The sequence below is a fragment of the Prunus dulcis genome, chromosome 5, assembly GCF_902201215.1.
Source record: "Prunus dulcis chromosome 5, ALMONDv2, whole genome shotgun sequence".
Lineage (NCBI taxonomy): Eukaryota > Viridiplantae > Streptophyta > Magnoliopsida > Rosales > Rosaceae > Prunus > Prunus dulcis.
Window position 1 is genome coordinate 15,205,905 of NC_047654.1, and position 20,393 is coordinate 15,226,297.

The 20,393-nt window shown below is 36.4% G+C and overlaps 2 protein-coding genes across 2 annotated transcripts; both read right to left on the reverse strand.

Annotated features, from left to right (window-relative positions):
* Positions 1–7,183: 7,183 nt before the first annotated feature.
* On the reverse strand, positions 7,184–9,635 carry LOC117628153. Its single transcript, XM_034360537.1, has 4 exons — positions 9,176–9,635; positions 7,914–8,957; positions 7,720–7,825; positions 7,184–7,562 (listed from the first exon to the last, which is right to left on the reverse strand). Exons 1-4 carry the CDS (start codon positions 9,472–9,474, stop codon positions 7,401–7,403), a joined length of 1,611 nt encoding a protein of 536 aa, XP_034216428.1. The 5' UTR covers positions 9,475–9,635; the 3' UTR covers positions 7,184–7,400.
* Positions 9,636–15,751: 6,116 nt separating this feature from the next.
* LOC117628605 lies at positions 15,752–16,756 on the reverse strand. Its single transcript, XM_034361094.1, has 2 exons — positions 16,373–16,756; positions 15,752–16,079 (listed from the first exon to the last, which is right to left on the reverse strand). Exons 1-2 carry the CDS (start codon positions 16,678–16,680, stop codon positions 15,965–15,967), a joined length of 423 nt encoding a protein of 140 aa, XP_034216985.1. The 5' UTR covers positions 16,681–16,756; the 3' UTR covers positions 15,752–15,964.
* Positions 16,757–20,393: the final 3,637 nt, after the last annotated feature.

Here is a 20,393-nt window from a genome sequence, read left to right on the forward strand (position 1 = left end):
TGGTTTCCTTTTTCATGATGCATTAAGGCTACTTCATGTTTGGCTTCTTCCTGCAAAACCCAATTATATTATGTGAGAAACTAGATCCAAATGCTAATAAAAACACTTATAGACGTGCAAACAATTGAGTCTCTTGATTCATGGTCATTAAAGAAAGAAAAAAAAAATCAATTTCATGTAAACACATTTCTTTTACCTCATGCATCAAAAAATTCTCATCCAAAGTGGTGTCGTCTTCTTGTTTTGGCTACTTCGTGCTTACTGCACTCTTACCTTCTTCGGGTTCATAATCCCCACACTCTCTCAGAGTCATAATCATCGTAAACAATAAAATCCAACGTACATATTAATGTTATGATTAAAACACGAGAAATGTGAAGAAAACTTACGGAGTAAAGCCGAGTGTAAGCATGAACCAATTACAGACATCGATTTTTACACGAAGAACAATTGAATGTAAGGTCTCGATTATTCCTTGAACAATTTGAAACGTGGTGATACAAAGATGTTGAACCTCATCACATTCTTCGTTAGTGCAAGTCTTAACATGAACGAAGTCTTGGTTCCCCAGATGTACCAAATAGTCAGTCACAAGTCCATCAAATTGCAAAGGCGGATCAGCAATGTCAAGGCTGTTCAATGTAAATTGCCGGACTAGTGAATATGCAATATCACCGTCATCAACTACCTTCCTTCTCAAGGAGTATGCTATAATCTCATCCTCCCTAAAACGATTTAAGGCATATATAGTCTCAGCTACAACCACGGCCCTCCCTTGGAAAGGAGTACAAGTGCCAATTTCAACTTGTTTCCAACATCAAAGTTTCCATGCAAGTCAGACAATGTATACAAAATAACGTCATAACCAGTTACCGCCACAGTAATTAAACTTATAAGAAAATGGAAACGAAGGCATTTGCACCCAATCCTTTTTATCATAGTTATATTTCCCAAAGAATAAGCCTGAACCTTGTACGAATTCCATTTCGGTTTCAAGAAAATAAAGTGTGCTATATGCCGACACAACTGTTCCATGCTGCTAAAACTGTACGGTAGAAGGTGTTAAGCGATCTAATGCCCTAGTTTTTGTATCAAATATATACCCTCCAAATGAATCAACGCAAGGTTTATCCAACCCTCCCTTGAAAACACATATAATTGGGAGCGAAAATCCTTGCACCCATATGGGTAGAACCACTGAACTTGGCTACACGTGCTACTCGTGCACCCATATCATCAACTTCTCCTCCAAATTTGAATTTAACTTCATATATGGCTACACGTGTTAATATTCTTTCCAAACCAATTCTGGCCTAGAGAGAATTAATGATTGAACCATCAAAGCTACACACTCTACTTTTGTAAGCATATATACATTTTATGTTAAATATAATTTTTTTTTTTAAAGCGATGCACAAAAATTAAGAAGATAAAATCTACATAGCAAGCCATGCACTGACCCATGTTTGCGACTGTCGGCCCTACTGCGGCATAGTAGGCGAAGCTCCTTCGAAATTAATTTCTTTAAATCGATCAGTTGGATTTTTTGGGCTAGAAGCGCGGCTAGATATTTCTCATTCTCCCCCAGTTCGTGCAGAGACTTCTCCATAGCCCATATCTTGCGCAGAGATTTCTTGATCTTCGATGTCTTGGCAAGGAGCTCGTCTACGTATTCTTTCTCTAGTTTCTCGCTCCAAAACCTCTTGCATGTCTGCCATTGAGAATGGAGAATGAAATCTAAAATATGAGAAATGGAAATGTAGAGAAGATCTGGTGTGGGAGGTATGAGCTGAACCTTTAGTTTTATAGGAAAAAAATAGACAGATAGATATGACATGTGGCGCAATCTTAGAGGGTGAAAATCTTATCTGAAATTTTAAATTCAAATGAAATTTGAAATTTGAAATTTATCTGAAATTTGAATTTCGAAATGTATCTGAAATTTGACATTTTGAATTTATCTGAAATTTGAATTTTGAAATGTATCTGAAATTTGAAACCGAAAATCTTATCCGATATGAATAGTATTGACACGTAGGAACACAAAAATCTTATCCGAAAATATTATCCAAATTAATTGTTTAAGTAAACAAAGTTGTGAAAAAAATAAAAAAAATGAATAGTATTTGCCATGGCAAGCCTAAACTGCTGGAAACACACTCAGCAGAAGGGGGGTTAGAGCAGCCACTATTCACGTGAATAGTAGCTGCCCTAGGGCTCCCTTTGTTTTTCAAATTATTTTTGCATGATGTTGATGTTTGTTGGGTGTGATGTGATTGACTCCTTCTGCACAAATATTTACTTTCTAGAAAAATAAGACTAACGCTAGCTGAAAGTAATTTTGGGTAAAATTTCTAAATTTGAATTTTAGAATTTTCAGGAAATGGAGGTTGATGGTGATTTAATTGACGACGCTTACATTGATTACATTAAAAGTCAATGGCGCAACAATAATTCAAAGGACATTGTAATGGGTTCTCGTATTAGGTTTTACTATTTTCGTATCGATTATGCTAGTGGGAAACAACATTACAATGGTGAGCTGTTTTTCAAGGAAAATAAACTAGGTGGAACGCCTGTGACATTTATGAATGCGTATGCTAAGGCTGGAACTAAATTGAGCGTTGAAGAAATTTTTAGGTTAAACACAAGAGTACCTGATGAAAGGATTCTCCGCCCATGGATATATACATTTTGCAAATCGAAATCATTTGGTGGTGCGTGCAGTGTGGCTGAAGAAAATATGGTGAAGGGTTGGTGGAGCTTGTGTTATGACAAGTTTGATAACACACTCAATGATTGGTTGGTCAAATTACATAAGAAGGAAATTAGTGATCATGAAAAATTCAACTTGATTGTTAAAAATAATTGCCTATCTGATTTCTGGAGTTGTACAATAAGGTGAGTGTAATGGTATTTTTGTTTTGGTGCTATTAATTTATGGTTTAGTTAACTAATGTATTTTATGACGTGACAGGGAATTAATAGAGGCAATTGCTCACATTCATGATTGTGGGCTCTTCCATGGTTCGTTGAGCGAATATTATAATTATGTTGTTGTTGGGGACCAAGTAAAACAATTTAACATCGGTGGTTGCTTGAAGGGCCTTGGTGTAGATAACCAACATTCAAAGAAAATCCAAGATTTCAAAGACTTCAGGGACTTTCTGAAGAAGCTAATGCCAGCCAGATCTCCTAAATGGAATGAGCGTGATAGTTTTATTAAATGTTTTGACGGAAAAGTAGACAGGTGAGTTCTAGTGAACTTAATATTACGGTCAAATATATGTTGTTACTATTGTGTGTTTCTAAGTGTTTATTTATTTTTTTGTCTTTTCAGCTATGAAAAATACGTTGAGAAATTGAAGAATCACCCTTTTTTATTGACTCCTTATAAAAGGGTGAAATATATTACTGGTATTTATTATGATGATAAGTTTGGTGTGGTGGACAAGTTGAACCAGCGTTCTGAATTTAAAAAGTTCCGTGGTTGGACCAGAGGCAGTCATAAGTTGAAGCCACTCTCGCGTGCAATACTCGAGTCTCGTAAGGGTAAACCATATAAAGACGACCCGTCAGAGCTTTTAATGTTCCTGCGAAACATCTATGCGCATTATAGGCAATATGGTGATATGGAAAATATCAAGGAAGTGGACGCTATTTTAAGAACACTCTGGGTTGATTTTTTTGATATGATTCATGTCATCACTTAGTTTCTTAGACTACTACAACTTTTTCATTTTTTGGTCGAAAAGGCTACTATTACAGCTAGATAACATCAATCTGTAGAAGATACTTTAATGCGTCTAATTGTTTGTTTGTTTATTTGTTTGTTTGTTTGTTTTTTTTTTGGTGTGGTTATTTTGACATGAGTTATAGATTAAAACTAAAATGGAGCTGTATTACTTGCAATAATCTATATATAATTTTTTTTTTGGAGGGAGAATGCTTCAAGCATGAATGAATAGTTGTATATTGTTTGCTTGCTTAATATAAAACCCAGTTTTCCAATATTAAGAAGAGCAATAACCGCGGCATTACCAACAACAATTATTGGCCATAATATACCAAAAGGCTATAAAACTTTTGTACCGTTACCAACGGGGCCCAGTTTACATAGTAGATGGGCCCCGTTGGCTTGGTTGTCTTCCAAGACCTTCTCGGCCATTGGTGACACTTGGGACTACTTCCAGACTTGTTCGTTTTGGTTTCACACACACTTAGGTTTTGGTTCACATTTTATTTTTGACAATTTTATCTCTTGAAACAAAGTCCACTCACAGATGATCCGAAGCTAAATCAACCCTAAATGGGTCTGTCCACGGAAGTACTTGGAGCTAATGTACCTATTTGAGATATATGCATGTTAGATTCAACAGAATATAAATTGAAGTTTAAAAACAAAACCCTAGAGTTTCATGGCTCTAATTGCGTGCAAAGCCTAAGCGTGACGTCCATCTGGTCGACCGAGCATGTGGGGGCAACGACTGCATAATCATGATCCGGATGTTCCTTTTGGTCAACTACGGTTCAATGAACACATCCAAAAAGTTTGGTCTCGATCCAACTATCGAATCATCCTCCATCTCAAAATCTGAGTCCTATCTATAAGAGTGAACCAACAAACGTTGATCCGAAATATCCAAACCTCCAATTTTGGATCCATAAGTTCCAATACACTCGTGATGGTACGGGGAAAACTTCCATAAATGAGGTTGATCCAACGAGTCGATCGTTTCCGATCAAACGGTCCATAATAGGCGGAACTCCAATCATCGGTAAAATGATCGAGTCTCACCAATCCGAGCATACCGTCGTGCTCGGGACGTTATGGAGATAACTACATGATAGTAAGACGATCAAGCATGATAAGGGGAGTGTTTTTCGTTCTAGGATCGAGGTCAAAAGGCATCGGACTTGGCTGGAGAAAGGCCAAACCGGTGGAGGTTCTCAGCTAGAGATTTTCCAACTATAATCGATTTTGCAATAGGCAAACTTTTTGGAACAAGAATCACGTCCAATAGTGCCATGAGCTGGCCATTTGTCACGTATTCCAAGGAGGAATTCGGGGCGGGTCCTATCATGGAACTTGACCAAGGACCTATAAATTGGCTAATCTGACTTGTGCTACCTTATAGAAACTTCCCTTATTACGTCCCCCGCCCAGGGTAAGAAATATTCTTGGAGGCTTTCTTCATTTTGCCAACATTTTGTCATATTTGTTTTTTTATATCTTTTTTGAAAAGGGGAAAGAAATTGCTTTGGGAGATTATATTGAGCGTGAAATTCATTGTAGCTATAAGATAATTGTATGCACATATTTTTCCAGTATGGAGTTTGTGATTCAATTGGAGTTCGCTAGCCATAATAGTTTGCAAATTTACAGGTGGTTGAACAAATAGGATCATCCTCTCTTGCTAATACTTTACAACATACTGACCTCTATTTTATGTGATTGAAATTTCTCTTTATTTTCGTACGCTTTCAAATTGAGATAACGGAGTTAGATGAATTTGCACAAGCTGCTTTTCGTGGATATACAAGTCTCTGAACCGTATTCAGAGCCGCATATTTCATATACTTTTATTATTACACTAATGAAAATATACTAGTACGCAAGGTTTTTGTTTTTTTTGTTTTTTTTTTTTTTTTTTTTTTGTTTTGTTTTTTTTTTTGGTGATTATGTTGATATCAAACCATTGCAGTGAAAGTGCTGATATATATATGATATGCTTGAATGTTAATTTCCATTTACTTGCAGGTTGGTGCTCCGGCAGAACGATTATAGCTATGATTTCTGTTCTACTTGAGGTATGCAAAAATGATTGGCTATTCCTCGGCCTCTATACTACTTTTAGGCACTCATACTTTTTCTCTTACTACTTTTTGCCTTACTTATTTAATTCCTTTTATGTTATGGGGCTGTACTTTTCATGTTGAATTCAACCCTATTAAGTCTTTAAAAGTGTGCAATCCTGCGCAGTATATGATCCATTCTGAGATTCAGATCGTGAGCAGGTATTCTGTGGCAGATTGGACAACAGTGCAAATAGAGTTTACTTGCACGAAGATGAATTTAAGATAAACTTCTTCAAAAAAAAATTATTTGACGATCAGCCCCCTTATATTCTCTGCCTGAGTAAAAGTTTGATTGGTTGCTACATAAAAGGGCTCAAACGATTTCAAATTGTTTAGGCTGCTCTATGAAATCAATGGCTTAGTCTCTGAGGGTACCGATTACCAGTGAAATCAAACAATTTCATCATTGTGTAATTTCTCCCAAATACGGTTTTCCAGTTGTTGATTATTAGTCCAGGTAAAAGAATCTACTGCAATGAGTCGAATACAATCTTCATCAAGTTCAACATGTATCAATCAAGTGACAACATTAGATCCATTTAATGTACTTGGCACACACATGATATTGGAATGCTAAACTGAGGCAAAAGGGAATTTAGGGTTGGTTGTGGGTATGAAATATAAGCTAAAGCGTGGAGTTAATTCAATTGATCAATATGCTTTCCATTCATCCGTAAAGTCATGTATTCATATAATGACCTAATTCATCTTGATAGGAGCAGAAAACTTTTTTTAAAAATTATTTTTATTTTAAGGAAGAATCAGGAAGCTTTTATTAATATTATTTTAATGAAGGAAGAAACAAGAACCTTTTTATTGTTGACCAAATAAAACACAGGAAACTTTTTTTTGTTTTTTTTTTCTTTGTTGAGAGAAAACAGGAAACTTATAATTGTTTTTGAATATGCGTATGGTATTTATATGTACGACTTACTTTTCTATTTGGTTTCCCGTTTTAAAATTCCTAATGTTACCTGTTTGTTTATTTGTTAACCTTTTTATGATTTTTTGGGGTTTACTGGTGAGATTGGGTTTTTGCTTCATCTTTTCTGGTTAACGGTAATTCAAGCCGTGTCTTCCACTAAAGACAAACCAGTAATGATGGCTTCAAAGGAATTCGTATAAATTATACCATTATTCAGTATATATAAAGGAAATAATTTAAATTTCTATTACTGAAATAAACAGAATTTTAGCTAACAAATGCCAATTAAGGCATTAGCCAAAGTGAGAAGACGGTGAAGCAAACAGAAACCACACGATCAAGATCCCAAACCTTTCCACAATCAATGACTAATATATATTGCATGTACTGGAAACGAAATTGAACTTTACATTCATCAGTTTGTGCAGCAACACACTGAACCATGATAAATATATATAGTAAACAAGGATCATTAATGCAATATCCTTAACAAAAACAAAAAATAGCAATATCAATTGTGAACAAAAGATAACAGCCAATAAGGGCCTAGATGGCAGTAAAATGCCTCAATAATATCTATAGTCAAAGATGATGCCCTGCTCTGCTCCTCAGGTACTTACATCACAGCTTGTTTTCTACTACCTGTAATCCCTCCTTCCAAAAGCATTTTCTTTTTGTCTTTTTGTCTTTTGTTTTCAATTATTCCGTTTGCATCCTTGTGATTTTTCTGGCTGGCTTTTTCATGCTGCATGAAGGCTATTTCATGTTTGACTTCTTTCTGCAAAACCCAATTATATTATGTGAGAAACTAGACCCAAAGGCTAATAAAAACACTTATAGACATCCAAACAATTGAGTCTCTTGATTCATGGTCATTAAAGAAAGAAGAAAAAAAAAAAAAAAAAAAGGATTTCATGTAAACACATTTCTTTTACCTCATCCATCAAAGAATTCTCATCCAAAGTGGTTTCATCTTCTTGTTTTGGCTGCTTAACGCTTGCTGCACTCTTCCCTTCCACAGGTTCATAATCCCCACACTCTCTGGGAGTCGTAATCATCGTAAACAACAAAATCCAACATAAAAATTAATGTTATCGATGAGAACACAAGAAATGTGAAGAAAACTTACGGAGTAAAGCCGAACGTAAGCAAGAACCAAGTATAGTCCTCAATTTTCACAGCAAGAACAGTTGAATGTAAGGTCTCGATCATATGTGTTCTTCCTTCTTGAACAATTTGAAACGTGGTGATACAAAGATGTTGAACATCATCACATTCTTCGTTACTGGCAGTCTTAACATGAACAAAGTCTTGGTTCCCCAGATGAACCAAATAGTCAGTCACAAGTTCATCAAATTGCAATGGCGGATCCGCAATCTCAAGGCCGTTCAATTTACATAGCTGGACTAGTGAATATGCAATATCACCATCATCATCTTCTTTCATCTCCAAGGAGTATGCTATGATCGCTTCTGTCTGAAACATATGCAAGGCATAGATAGTCTTGCCTACAATCACGGCCCTCCCTCGGAAAGGAGTACAAGTGCCAATTTCCACTCTTTTCCAATTCTGTCTACCCACGTGAAAAGCAACGACATCAAAGTTTCTGTGCAAGTCAGACAATATAAACAAAATAATTCCAAAACCAACTGCATAACCAACTACAAACGTAGTAAATGTATGAGAAAATGGAAACCGAGGCATTTGGACCCAATCCTTCTTATCATGGTTATATTTCCCAAAGTATAAGGCTGAACCTTCTACGAATTCCGTTTTGGCTTCAAGAAAATAAAGTGTGCCATATGCCGAGACAACTGTTCCATGTTGCTTAAATTGTACGGTAGAAGGTGTTAAGCGATCTAATGCCCTAGTTTTCGTATCAAAGATATACCCTCCAAATGACCTAACGCAAGGTTTATCCCAACCCTCCTCTGAAAACACATATAGTTGGGAGCGGTCAAAAATCCTTGCACCCAAATATTTAGAAGGACCGAACGTGGCTACCGGCTCAAGTGGTCCTCCTCCGCCCATATCTTCAACTTCTCCTCCGAATTTGAATTTAACTTCATATAAGGCAGTACGGTATTTGCCCCCGGTGAAAGCTACCATTAAAAACAAAGATCTATCTTCCCCTTGATTTACTGTCGTTGATGCATTCTCTACCATGGGCAAGCTGGACACAGAAGAGAGATATAAAAAACAAGTCAAGTTAATCTTTCCAAACAACTTCCAGACCCAGAGAGAATTCATGAATGAAGCCAAAGCTACACAATCTACATAGCAAGGTAAACATTTTATATTATATAATATATAAAACAAAAAAAAAAAAAGCGATGCAAATGGGAAACAAAAATTAAGAAGATGAAATCCGCTAGTAAGCCATGCACTGACCTTGGGTAAGGACGAACGGCCCCATGTTTGCGACTGAAGGGGCGTAGCAGGCCTAGCTCCTCTGATATTAATTTCTTCAGCGCGGCCAGAGATTTCTCCATCTCCGATATCTTGCCCAGTTCGCCCAACGATTTCTCCATCTCCCATATCTGTCCCAGTTCGCTCAAAGAGTTCTCCATCTCCGATATCTTGGGCAGAGATTTCTGGATCTTCGATATCTTACCCAGGATCTCATCCTGGCGTGATGCCATCGTCAAGGCATGGTCTTGACTGGAGGTGAAGTCAACGGCTGCGGCCATAATATTGGAATGCTAAATTGAGGCAAAAGGGAATTTAGGGTTTGGGGATGCCGCGGCAGAAGGGAGTTTTGTTCAAGAGATGAATTTGCCTTCATTCACCCGTGAAGTGATGTATTTATATAACGTCCTAATAAACCTTGATAGGAACAGGAAACTTATAATTGTTTTTCTTTTTTCTTGTTTTTTATTTTGTTGAGAGAAAACGGGAAACTTATTATTTTTTCTTTTTTTAAGGGAAACACGATGCAAACTTATAGTTATTTTTTAATATGCGTATGGTATATATATGTACGACTTGCTTTTCTAATTTAGTAGGTGTAGGTGTATTGACCGCTTTATTCTATTTACTTTCCCGTTTAAAAATTCCTAGAGTTACCTGTTTGTTTTTTTTGTTACCCTTTTTATGATTGTTTTGGGGTTTACTGGTGAGATTGGGTTTTAGGGCCAATTGAGGGAGTGGTTTAGTTCAAAGCCCTATATAATTTACCTTCTTCTTTGATTTTATTGCTTCACTCTTGTTAAACAAAGGTGCTGGTGGACTGGATCTCTCTGACTCCATCGTTTTTGCTTCATTGTCCAATATTATCAAAGGTTACCTCATGCTTTCTCAGTTATATTTCTGTTTTGTTTTGTTTTGTTTTGTTTTGTTTTGTTTTGAACATCGTAGAAGTATTTTTTTCTATTTGGATAGAGTTGTGCATCCCAGTTTTCTTAGGATGTACACTGCTGTTATTATTATTATTCCAACTTACTCTTCTTTTTGAGCTCAAATGTTTTCTAAGGATACTGTTTGTTCTTACAAGTATACTTTTTGCAAGATGTTGAATGATTTGGAAGGCTAAAGTGCATTGCAATGTGTACTTTGTTTGCTGGCTGATTAAAAGCTGCTGGAGAAGATGCAATTAATGTGTTTTATTAACTGCTTGTTTGTTTCTATCTTTTCTTCCAGATTACTTTCATTGCTGAGAATTCTTTTCGGTAAAATGGATGACCAGAGAGAATTATCTGACTATATCCGAAAGTTGCATGATGAAAATAATTCAAAGCACAAGGTCATTGGTTCTAGGCTTTGTTATTACAGTTTCAAGTTTAATCATAGAATTTCTGAAGAATTGTATGAGGGGCATTTGCATTTCTCTTTTGATCCTCACGGGCCACCGACAAATGTGGTGTTTGTAAAAGTTGCTCAAGATGATGCAGAAACAATATTTCAAAGGACTGCTGCAGCTAATGATGGTGTTGTTTTACGGCCGTGGACGTATTTGTTCTCCAAACAAAAGGAGTTTGAGGACTTGCCTGAGGATACAGATTTGAGGAAGGGCATTTGGGTTCTATGTTATGATCGCTTCGAACACAATCTTAAACATTGGACAAATCTGGCGAAGCCAAAACCTAAGGGAATTGCTTATAATGATAAGCTTAAACTACCTATCAAGACTGGCGATGATCGTCTTAACGAATTTTGGTGTAATTCTATAAGGTTGTTGGTTAGATTTTGTTAAAATTATTGATTATAGTTTTGTTTAAATTGTATTTGACATAAATTCTTCCTATTGTTTGTAGGAAGTTGATTGATGGTGTATGTGACATACAAAAAGAGGGGTTATATCATGGTGGGTTGGGTTCACGGAGTAATTATGTATTTATTTGCAAAAGTTTGAAGATAATTAATATTAAGGGATCTTTAGATAAGTTAACTGGTGAACAATGTGAGGCGCGAAAGAAAGAAGATATTATGGACCTTTTATGGATGTTGGACAACTGGTTCGAATCGATACTAGCGGGGGGAAACGAAGTTGGCCGGAATGTCAACACTTCTTTGATTTTGTCAACCATGCTAAGACTTTGAATTTGGGGTGAGTTGTCTATCTCTTTTATTTTGTTTTATCTTTATCTTTTTTACTTTATTTCTTATTGGATGTTCTTTTTGTCTTTTCAGCTGTGATGTATTTGTCAAAAAAGTGCTGCATCATCCGTTTTTGTTAAATGCTGATCAAAGGATGCGTCTGTTTGATCATTATGACACTATGAGGAATTGTCCAATTACTGCTCAACCTGTCAACAACGCTTTGGCATTATCCGCTTTTGATAATTTCAAATCCTGGAACTCTACTTCAACCGTTAATAACATGAACAGCTTTATGTCGGGTGTTTATTGCCACTCCGCATCAACAAAAAAACAAAAAAAGAAAGCAAATTACTCAGGGAATGTGAGCAGTCTTCTTAGGTACCTCAGGAATCTGACTCATCATTATCAAAAACATGGTTTGGCTGCTGGTTCTTGGGAGGATGTGGAACGTGGTGTTACAACACATTTTCGTGGGTTTTTGGAGCTGATTTATAGGCATTTAGAATTATAGTGGGAGCGCTGTGTGGTTCCATTCATGGTGTTATTTTATTTTGTTATTTTTTTCGGTCGAAAGGTGTTATTTTATTTTGTATATCGAAGATTTCATGGCATAAGTAGATTAAAGATTTGGTGTACAATATTAGTTTATGAAATTGTTTGGCAACTGCAATATTAATACAAGTACATGTACTGTTAACAAATATAGTTTAGTTTTGGAATGGGTGAAGCGCGTGAAATGAGCGAAAAAACAACTCATTAGTCATAATGGGTCGGATTTGGGTCTAGTATTTTCCACTTGTTAGTTGAACGGATTGAGTCAGGTCAACCCCCTTACCTTAACGGATTGACTCAGGCTAACTAATGTATTTTATGACGTGACAGGGAATTAATAGAGGCAATTGCTCACATTCATGATTGTGGGCTCTTCCATGGTTCGTTGAGCGACTATTATAATTATGTTGTTGTTGGGGACCAAGTAAAACTATTTAACATCGGTGGTTGCTTGAAGGGCCTTAGTGTAGATAACCAACATTCAAAGAAAATCCAAGATTTCAAAGACTTCAGGGACTTTCTGAAGAAGCTAATGCCAGCCAGATCTCCTAAATGGAATGAGCGTGATAGTTTTATTAAATGTTTTGACGAAAAAGCAGACAGGTGAGTTCTTGTGAACTTAATATTACGGTGAAATATATGTTGTTACTATATGTTGGATCGACTCCTTTCCAATATATGTTACTCTAGACTTTCCTAGGAACGAGTAGGATTTCACGGATCATGAATCAGAGCCCCTGATGTTCCGATTCAATAATTTAAAGTTTGAAGATTTTTCGATAACCGTTTGACCGTGAGCGATCTAACCGTCCTTTTGGGGCTAAACTTACGGGACTTGTGTCCTAAACCTTGTGGAACTCTTAGGAACTTCCAGATTGTTCCGTTCCTCGTACACTCGCTAGAAACCCGAGAAATTAGGATTTTTAATTCAAGTTCTCGTTCAAAACCCTTTAGATTAATCCCGTATTTGTATTCTGAAATAGGTACTCCGACCACGTATTCGCAGCAGGCGGGACCCTCTCAGGGTCAGGCAGTGTGGGACTACTTGTGAGTGGACTTTTTTTTTCAACTTATAAGCATGGTTTATAATGAGAATTTTATGCATATCATTTAAATAGTCATTGAAATGCATGTTATATTTAATGGTTAAATTCTTTATTTTTATAAAGTATTGGTAATATATTTGGGTTTTGACATATTTGAGTATCTTGAGTATGTATATGGATTTTGAGAATTTATATATATGTTTGGCTATGTGTGGGGTACTTGGGTTGTTAAGATGAGATTTTGGAAAGTGATGAGTATAGAATGTCAGTTTGGAGTGCTATAAGCACTACCCTATGTACCTCCCCTGATTTGGAACTTGGATACGGATACTTGAGATATTCGGGGCATCCTTGACGGGATGTTGCTGTAGACCCTTGATTGGGTAGTCTGCGCGCGTAGGACTGGTCACAGACGTACAAGTTTTGAGGGTATCGACTGTACGTGCTGGCTGAGAGTTAGTCCCCCAGTTGGACGGCTCGTTCCCTAGTTACATGGTGAATTGAGGACTCTTCATGAGGACTCTGCCATGGTGACTAGTCAAACAATCCCCCGGTTGGATTGTTTCCCCGGTACAACTAGGTGTTGGTCATATTTATATTATTATTATATGTATATATATCTCTTTTATTATATATATTTACATATGTATATAACTATTCATTCATTCTTTTTTTTCGGTGAGGATACTTCCTTGCCGGTCGTGCCAATGGGTACGCGTTCGAGAGTTTGGTTTGGGACTTATAATATTTAATTTGTGGGTTTGTTTAGTGTTCTGTTGGATTTCGAACTTGGCATCCGGCTTTGGTTTGGTTTGACTTATGTAAATATTTATTTGATTTTGATGATTTGTGATACATTCGGATTTCTTGCTTGGTTTATTTAAACAGTGGGGTTATATTATGTTGGTTTACACTGAGCTGAACTTTATTTTTGTCCACTCACATTTTTCTGTTTTGCGCCCCAGCCAATAGTCCACTGAGCTCCACAGCTGAGCCGGATCGTGTGCTCACGAGTCTTGAGCCATCGTAGGATTCCTTCATCCTGTTTTCCTTGAACTTTGTTTTTGTTGTATTTAAACTCCTTAGATATGCTCTGTTATAGTCCTTGCTAGGGTTGATCTTTGAGGCCGGAGGCCTTTGTTGTAAACTGTTTATCTGCATTAAAGCATGCTGCTGGTTGGGTACCTTAAACTGTGATTTTTTGAGTAGGTTGAATTTTTGGGGAAATGCTCAATTTACAGGGGAGACTCTGCCAAAATTTTTGGTAGAAAGTCTCGATTCTTAATAAGTGGGCCCGGCATCGGGGAGATGTCTGTAACTAGAAGGGATTCACTCCGGTTTTCGAGAATTCCGGGGCGGGTCCTGTCATATATAGTTAGAGATAACTGTGAAACTCCTTGCCGCTGCCAAACATATATGTTGAAGTCTCGAATACATGTTTAAGTCATTGACATTTATTCAGAGATAGATATGGTTGGGGAGTACCAGGTGCGGTAGCAGTTGCAGTCCCAGCTGCTGAGGTGGCGTAGTGACAGGTGGGAGCAATAACTATGGCATGGGAACGGCTGTAATGTCATATGAGCTGGTATTGTACATATTTATCTAGTAAGGAAAAGTTTGTGGCTGCCTTACTTATTTAATTCCTTTTATGTTATGGGGCTGTACTTTTCATGTTGAATTCAACTATGTCTTTAAAAGTGTGCAATACCGTGTAGTATATGATCCATTCTGAGATTTAGATCGTGAGTAGGTATTCTATGGCAGATTGGACAGCAGTTCAAAAGGAGTTTACTTGCACGAAGATGAATTTAAGATAAACTTCTTCAGAAAAAAATTATCTGACGATCAGCCCCCTTATGTTCTCTGCCAGGGTAAATGTTTGATTGGGTGCTACGTAAAATGGCTCAAACGATTTCAAATTGTTTAGGCTGCTATATGAAATCAATGGCTTGGTCTGAGGGTACCCATGTACCAGTGAAATCAAACTATTGCATCATTGTGTAATTTCTCCCAAATACGGTTTTCCAGTTGTTGATTATTGGTCCAGGTAAAAGCATATACTGCAATGAGTCCAATACAGTCTTCATCAAGTTCAACATGTATCAATCAAGTGGCAACATTAGATCCATCTAATTTTTCCTGCATAGAAAGGATATCAGCAACATTAGATCCATCTAATTTTTCCTGATTCCCAGGTACTTTACCAATAAAATGTCCCAAATAAGAATTGTTCATCTTTTCGAGGATACATATGAAAAGCCAACAAACAAATAAGTCAACCCAATCCCAGAATCAAATCAAACACAGAAGGTACTAAGAAACGATCATTCATGTAGTGAATACCAACTTGAACATTATTGTCATTCCAAGCTAGAATCATTCCACCAGCCATACCATTACTAGAGGACAACTTGGTTTCCATAGTAAAAAAAATATATATCTGGACTATAAGTCCGATCCAGCAAAAGAAATTCCGATTTAAACCCTTGTCCAGAACAACCTCGACCATTCCTTGAGAGAAACTTCATAGTTCTGATATATAAAAGAAAGGCCGACCAAAGGCCTTTGTTCAGTATCCATCTTTAGTCCCAAACAGATTCCCAAAACCATTATTGTCCAGCAAACAAACCAATCCAATCAAAATGACCAGCAGGTCTTGTTAGAAACTGAATAATCCAAACCACTAGATAACATATATAGGATCCAGTATTGGTCCATTCCATAAGAGTGAAAAGAGAACAAGCAAAGAAATAGGCCTAAAAATCAACCAAATTAATAGAACAAGAGCAAGCCATAAATCAAAAAAGCAAAAATAGAACCAGGTCACAGCTTGAGGAAAACTAATCCATAAAAGATTGCCACAGTTACCATCTTACTTTCAGAAGAATCAAGCCAAAATTATAAAAATATATATATATAAAAATTAAAATAAGCGCAAGTCAACAAAGACAAAATAAAATGACCTAAACTAATTAAGTTGTAGGAAACTTTTTCTTCTAGGTGGTGGCTGTTGAAGGCTTTGAATTTTCATATTTCACAACTCCTAGTAATAACTGATTGGGACATCAGTGGTTTCTTCATACTGCATGGCTTCTATCTCCGGCTTCCTGGCGGTTATTTCTTCTTGTTTTGGCTGACTCGTACTAGCCTCCTGTAACCTGGACAGAAAACAGAAGAGACAATAAGTCAAGTTAATCTTTTCAAACACCTACCCTGCCTGCCTAGGAAGAATCTATCAAGTAGAACTGGCTATTATATATTTCAAGAAAAAAATTAGTCAATATGTATTTAGCAGCGAGAGAAAACTTAAGCAGAATTCTCCAAGAAACTAAATGAAAAGAAAATTGATCGAAAAATTAAATAAATAAATAAAAAACAACAATGAGAATTAAGAACATCAACAATTTTACAGAGAAACAAAAATGAACAAGACGAAATCCACTAAACTGACCTTGGGTAAAGAACATAGGCCTCCACTTGGTTGGGATTGTAGTTTTCAATCACCGTGCAAGGTAGCGGCCTCGTTGTTATGGGTGGACCGGGGCGTAGTAAGCGAAGCTCCTGCGTTATTGATTTAAACCAATCCAACAGTTGGCCCAGAGTTTTCTCCATCTCCGATATCTTGCCCAGAGATTTCTCGATCGCCAATATCTTGCCGAGTAGCTCATCTTGGTGTGAAGCCATCGTCAAGGTATGGCCTTGACCCAAGGCGAGCTCAGCGGCGGCGGCCGAAATTTGAGATATATACCGATCCCCCATGATAGGGCCTTTGCTATTGGAATGCTTAAATTGAGGCAAAAGGGAATTAAGGGAGTTTTTGGGTATGATATGAAAGTTTGGAAGTCGCGGAATGTAAATATAGAAGAGCTAACATCCGCAAACCATTGTATTTATATAATGACCTAATTAATGTTGCCAGAAACGGGAAAGTAATCCTTATCTCCACTAGAAACAGGAAACTTGTTATTTATTTTCTTTTATATTTTTTTTATGAAGGAAGAAACAGGAAACTTTTATATTTTATTTAATTTTTAATTTTTAATTTTTTTTGGGTGGAAGAAACAGGAGACTTATAAGAAGAAGAAACTTAAAAATAATATACCTGTTTGTTTGTTGCCCCTTTTATGATTTTTGGGGTTGTTACTCGTTTTATAGGGTGAATTGAGTAAGTGGGGATTAGTTCAAACACCTATATATAATTTACCTTCTGCTCTCCCTCCCTCTTGGATTTCTAACTCCTATATAATTTACCTTCTCTCCCTCCCTCTTGGATTTCTCTTTCACTCAATATCTTTTTTGCTTCACTCAAATGTGCCGCTGGACCACTCCATATACGTTTTTGCTTCATTGTCAACGATAATCGAAGGTAATTACCTTGTGCTCTCTCGTTTATAACCTAATTTTTGTTTTAATATTGCTCATTGAGTTGGTAAGTAAGTTTATTGCTCATTGAGTTGGTAAGTAAGTTTATTGCTTATTGAGTCTGTCAATTCATTGTTGGTGCATGGTTGTTTTCTACTAGTTTTTGTTTTTATTTCCTTTTGAACGTTGTATTGTTTTTTGTTAGTGTTGTGCATCATCGTTTTTTAAGAATACTTTTCTTTTTGAGCTCAAGTGTTTCCTAAGGATACTGTATCTTTTTGTTGATCTTATTTTAACTTATCAGTGTTGTTATGCATCATGTTTGTTTGGTGTCATTCAACTGACCCCTTCGGCACAAATATTTGCTGAAAATAATTTTGGGTAAAATTTCTTTTCAAATGACTAAATCCAAAAGTTAGTTGTGAATGTTAGTGGTGGGTCAAAACCCATATAAACTTGTCGTTAATGAAAAGTCCACTGAGGAAAGCAGACTTAATTCAGCTCTCGTGTGATTTTACAGTAGCTCTCTGAGAACTTTTGGTGGGCGCTCGTTTTTTAGTATATGCTATATGAATGAATTAGTACCCAATATCAATTATCATTATTGTTAACAACATGCGTAGGATCTAAGTGACGTTTTTCCTTTTGATGCAACACTGAAATCAAATAATCTGATTTTTCTTTTAATCTTAAATTTTCAGAAAATGGAGGTTGATCGTGATTTAATTGATGATGATTACATTGTTTACATTAAAAAACAATGGTGCAACAATAAGTCAAAAGACATTGTATTGGGTTCTCGTATTAACTTTTACAATTTTCATATTGATTATGCTAGCGAGAAACAATATTATCAAGGTGAGATGTTTTTCAAGGAAGATAGACGAGGTGGAATGCCTGTGACATTTGTGAATATGGATGCTAAGGCTGGAACTAAATTGAGTGTTGAAGAAATTTTTAGGTTGAACATTAAAGTATCTAATAAAAGTATTCTTCGCGCATGGATGTATGCATTTTCCAAACAGAAATCATTTAATGATGAATGCAGTGAGGCTGAGAGTGATATGGAGAAGGGTTGGTGGAGCTTGTGTTATGACAAGTTTGATAAGACACTCTCTGAATGGGTAGGCAACTTTGATCTTATTACAAAGTTCAATGTGATAGTTGGAAGTAATTGTCTATCTGATTTCTGGCGTGATACAATACGGTGAGCGTAATAGTATTTTTGTTTTAGTGCTATTAATTAATTTATGGATGTTAACTTTCGTCCAAAAAAATAAAATTATGGATGTTAACTAGTGTATTTCATGATTTGACAGAGATTTAATAGAGGCAATTGCTCAAATTCACTATTGTGGGTTTTTTCACGGTTCGTTGAATCGATATGAAAATTATGTTGTTGTTGGGGACCAAATGAAAATATATAACATCGGTGGTTGTTTGGATGGCTGTAGTGCACATGCCCGATATTCAAAGAAAATGCAAGATTTCATAGACTTCAGGGACATTCTGCAGGATCTGCTGGCACCTGATTTTACTAATTGGCCTGAGCGTGATACATTTCTTCAATGTTTTGACGATGCTGCAAAATTTAACTTAAGGTGAGTTCTTTTGAACATTATTTTTTGGTGAAATATATGTTGTTGTTTGTGTGTTTATGTGTTGTTTTTTTCTCTTTTCAGCTATAATGACTATGTTGAGAAATTGAAGAACCACCCCTTTTTATTGACTCCTCGTGGAAGGTTGAAATATGTTACAAGTATTTATAATGATAATCATCTATTTACTATAAACCAGGAGTTGAACAAAGGTGATGAATTTCAAGATTTCTATGATTGGTACAAAGACAAAGACAAAGATAACTGGGCTAAGTTTTTGTGCGATATATTTGAGTCTGAAATCAGTAACTCATATGATGGTCGCCCGTCGCAGCTTTTAAGGTTCATGCGAAACATCTATGAACATTATAGGAAATATACTGAGACGAAAACAATTGAGAACGTGGACGAAATTCTGAGGACACACTGGAAGGGTTTTATTGATCGGGTTCATCTGATCAGTAAGATTGAAGCTTAGGTGGATGAGGGATGTTGTTCGTGATCATAGCGTATAACTACTTGCTCAGACTATTACAACTAACATCAATTTGTACAAGATATTTTAATGTGTGTAGTTGTTGTTTTTTTTTTTTTTTTCCCTTCTTTGGGTCTCTTGACATGAGTTACTTTATCTATAATTGTTCTTAAAATAAAGCTGTATAATATATGTTTTCTTTGGGAAGAATGCATGAAGCATGTATGAATAATCGTGTTGCTTGCTTGCTTGCTTATTATAGAACCCCAAATTTAAAACGATAGAGAAAAGATTGACGTAGCCGCACACTGGCCACTCCTTCTCCTCTCTCATTCCCTCTTCCTTTCCACTTTCTTTCTAGTTTTGGGTTTTTTCCCTTTCATCATATGAAAAAATCAGGTTATCCCCCCCGTACTTGTGGAGGGCTTTTCTCCTAGCTGTTTTGTGCCACTTCTGGTCTCAATTAAGGTGGTGCTGCACCCAGGTCCGGTTTGGACTGGGCCACCTTCTCTTCTATTTCACTTTCTAAGGCAGAATTATCCTCTCTCAGCTCATTCTTCTCAATTAATGGTCATCTGTTCAATTTTCAAATAACTTGCATGAAAATATGATTGATTAAAATAATTAATGCACTACTAGATGTACAAGTTTCTTCCCAGCTCTGAACAAGACCCATGCATAAGGATTTAGCTAGATAGCTAAAGCATTGAGTAAGCAAATATTGTTTGAATCTTCTACATACATGACAGTAGCAAAATATTTGGGGGCAAAGAAGTCTTGTAAAGTGCTTTGCATAGTTGGATTCAGACAACAAGGATGCATTCTCCTTCTTTTGTTGAAAAGATGCGTTCTGTAAGGTTGTAATTAATTGGTTTTTAGCTTCCCTTGACATCCGTTTGACTTCTTGTAATAAGCTTGCTCAAAAAGGATTTAGATTAGTTTTAGGTAGTTGGCTTATTGGTTTCTCTTCAACAAGGCGACATTGACATTACTCAATAAAGGTAAAATCATGCACTGCGTTACATACTCTACTGCTG

Excerpts from the sequence above, each read along its gene's own strand:
- LOC117628153 (XM_034360537.1), bottom strand. The coding sequence starts at position 9,474 with ATGGCCGCAGCCGTTGACTTCACCTCCAGTCAAGACCATGCCTTGACG. Across the intron at positions 8,958-9,175 it reads GCCGTTCGTCCTTACCCAAG|CTTGCCCATGGTAGAGAATG; the intron begins GTCAGTGCATGG and ends TTCTGTGTCCAG. Across the intron at positions 7,563-7,719 it reads AGAATTCTTTGATGGATGAG|AAAGAAGTCAAACATGAAAT; the intron begins GTAAAAGAAATG and ends TGGGTTTTGCAG.
- LOC117628605 (XM_034361094.1), bottom strand. The coding sequence starts at position 16,680 with ATGGGGGATCGGTATATATCTCAAATTTCGGCCGCCGCCGCTGAGCTC. Across the intron at positions 16,080-16,372 it reads GCCTATGTTCTTTACCCAAG|GTTACAGGAGGCTAGTACGA; the intron begins GTCAGTTTAGTG and ends TTTTCTGTCCAG.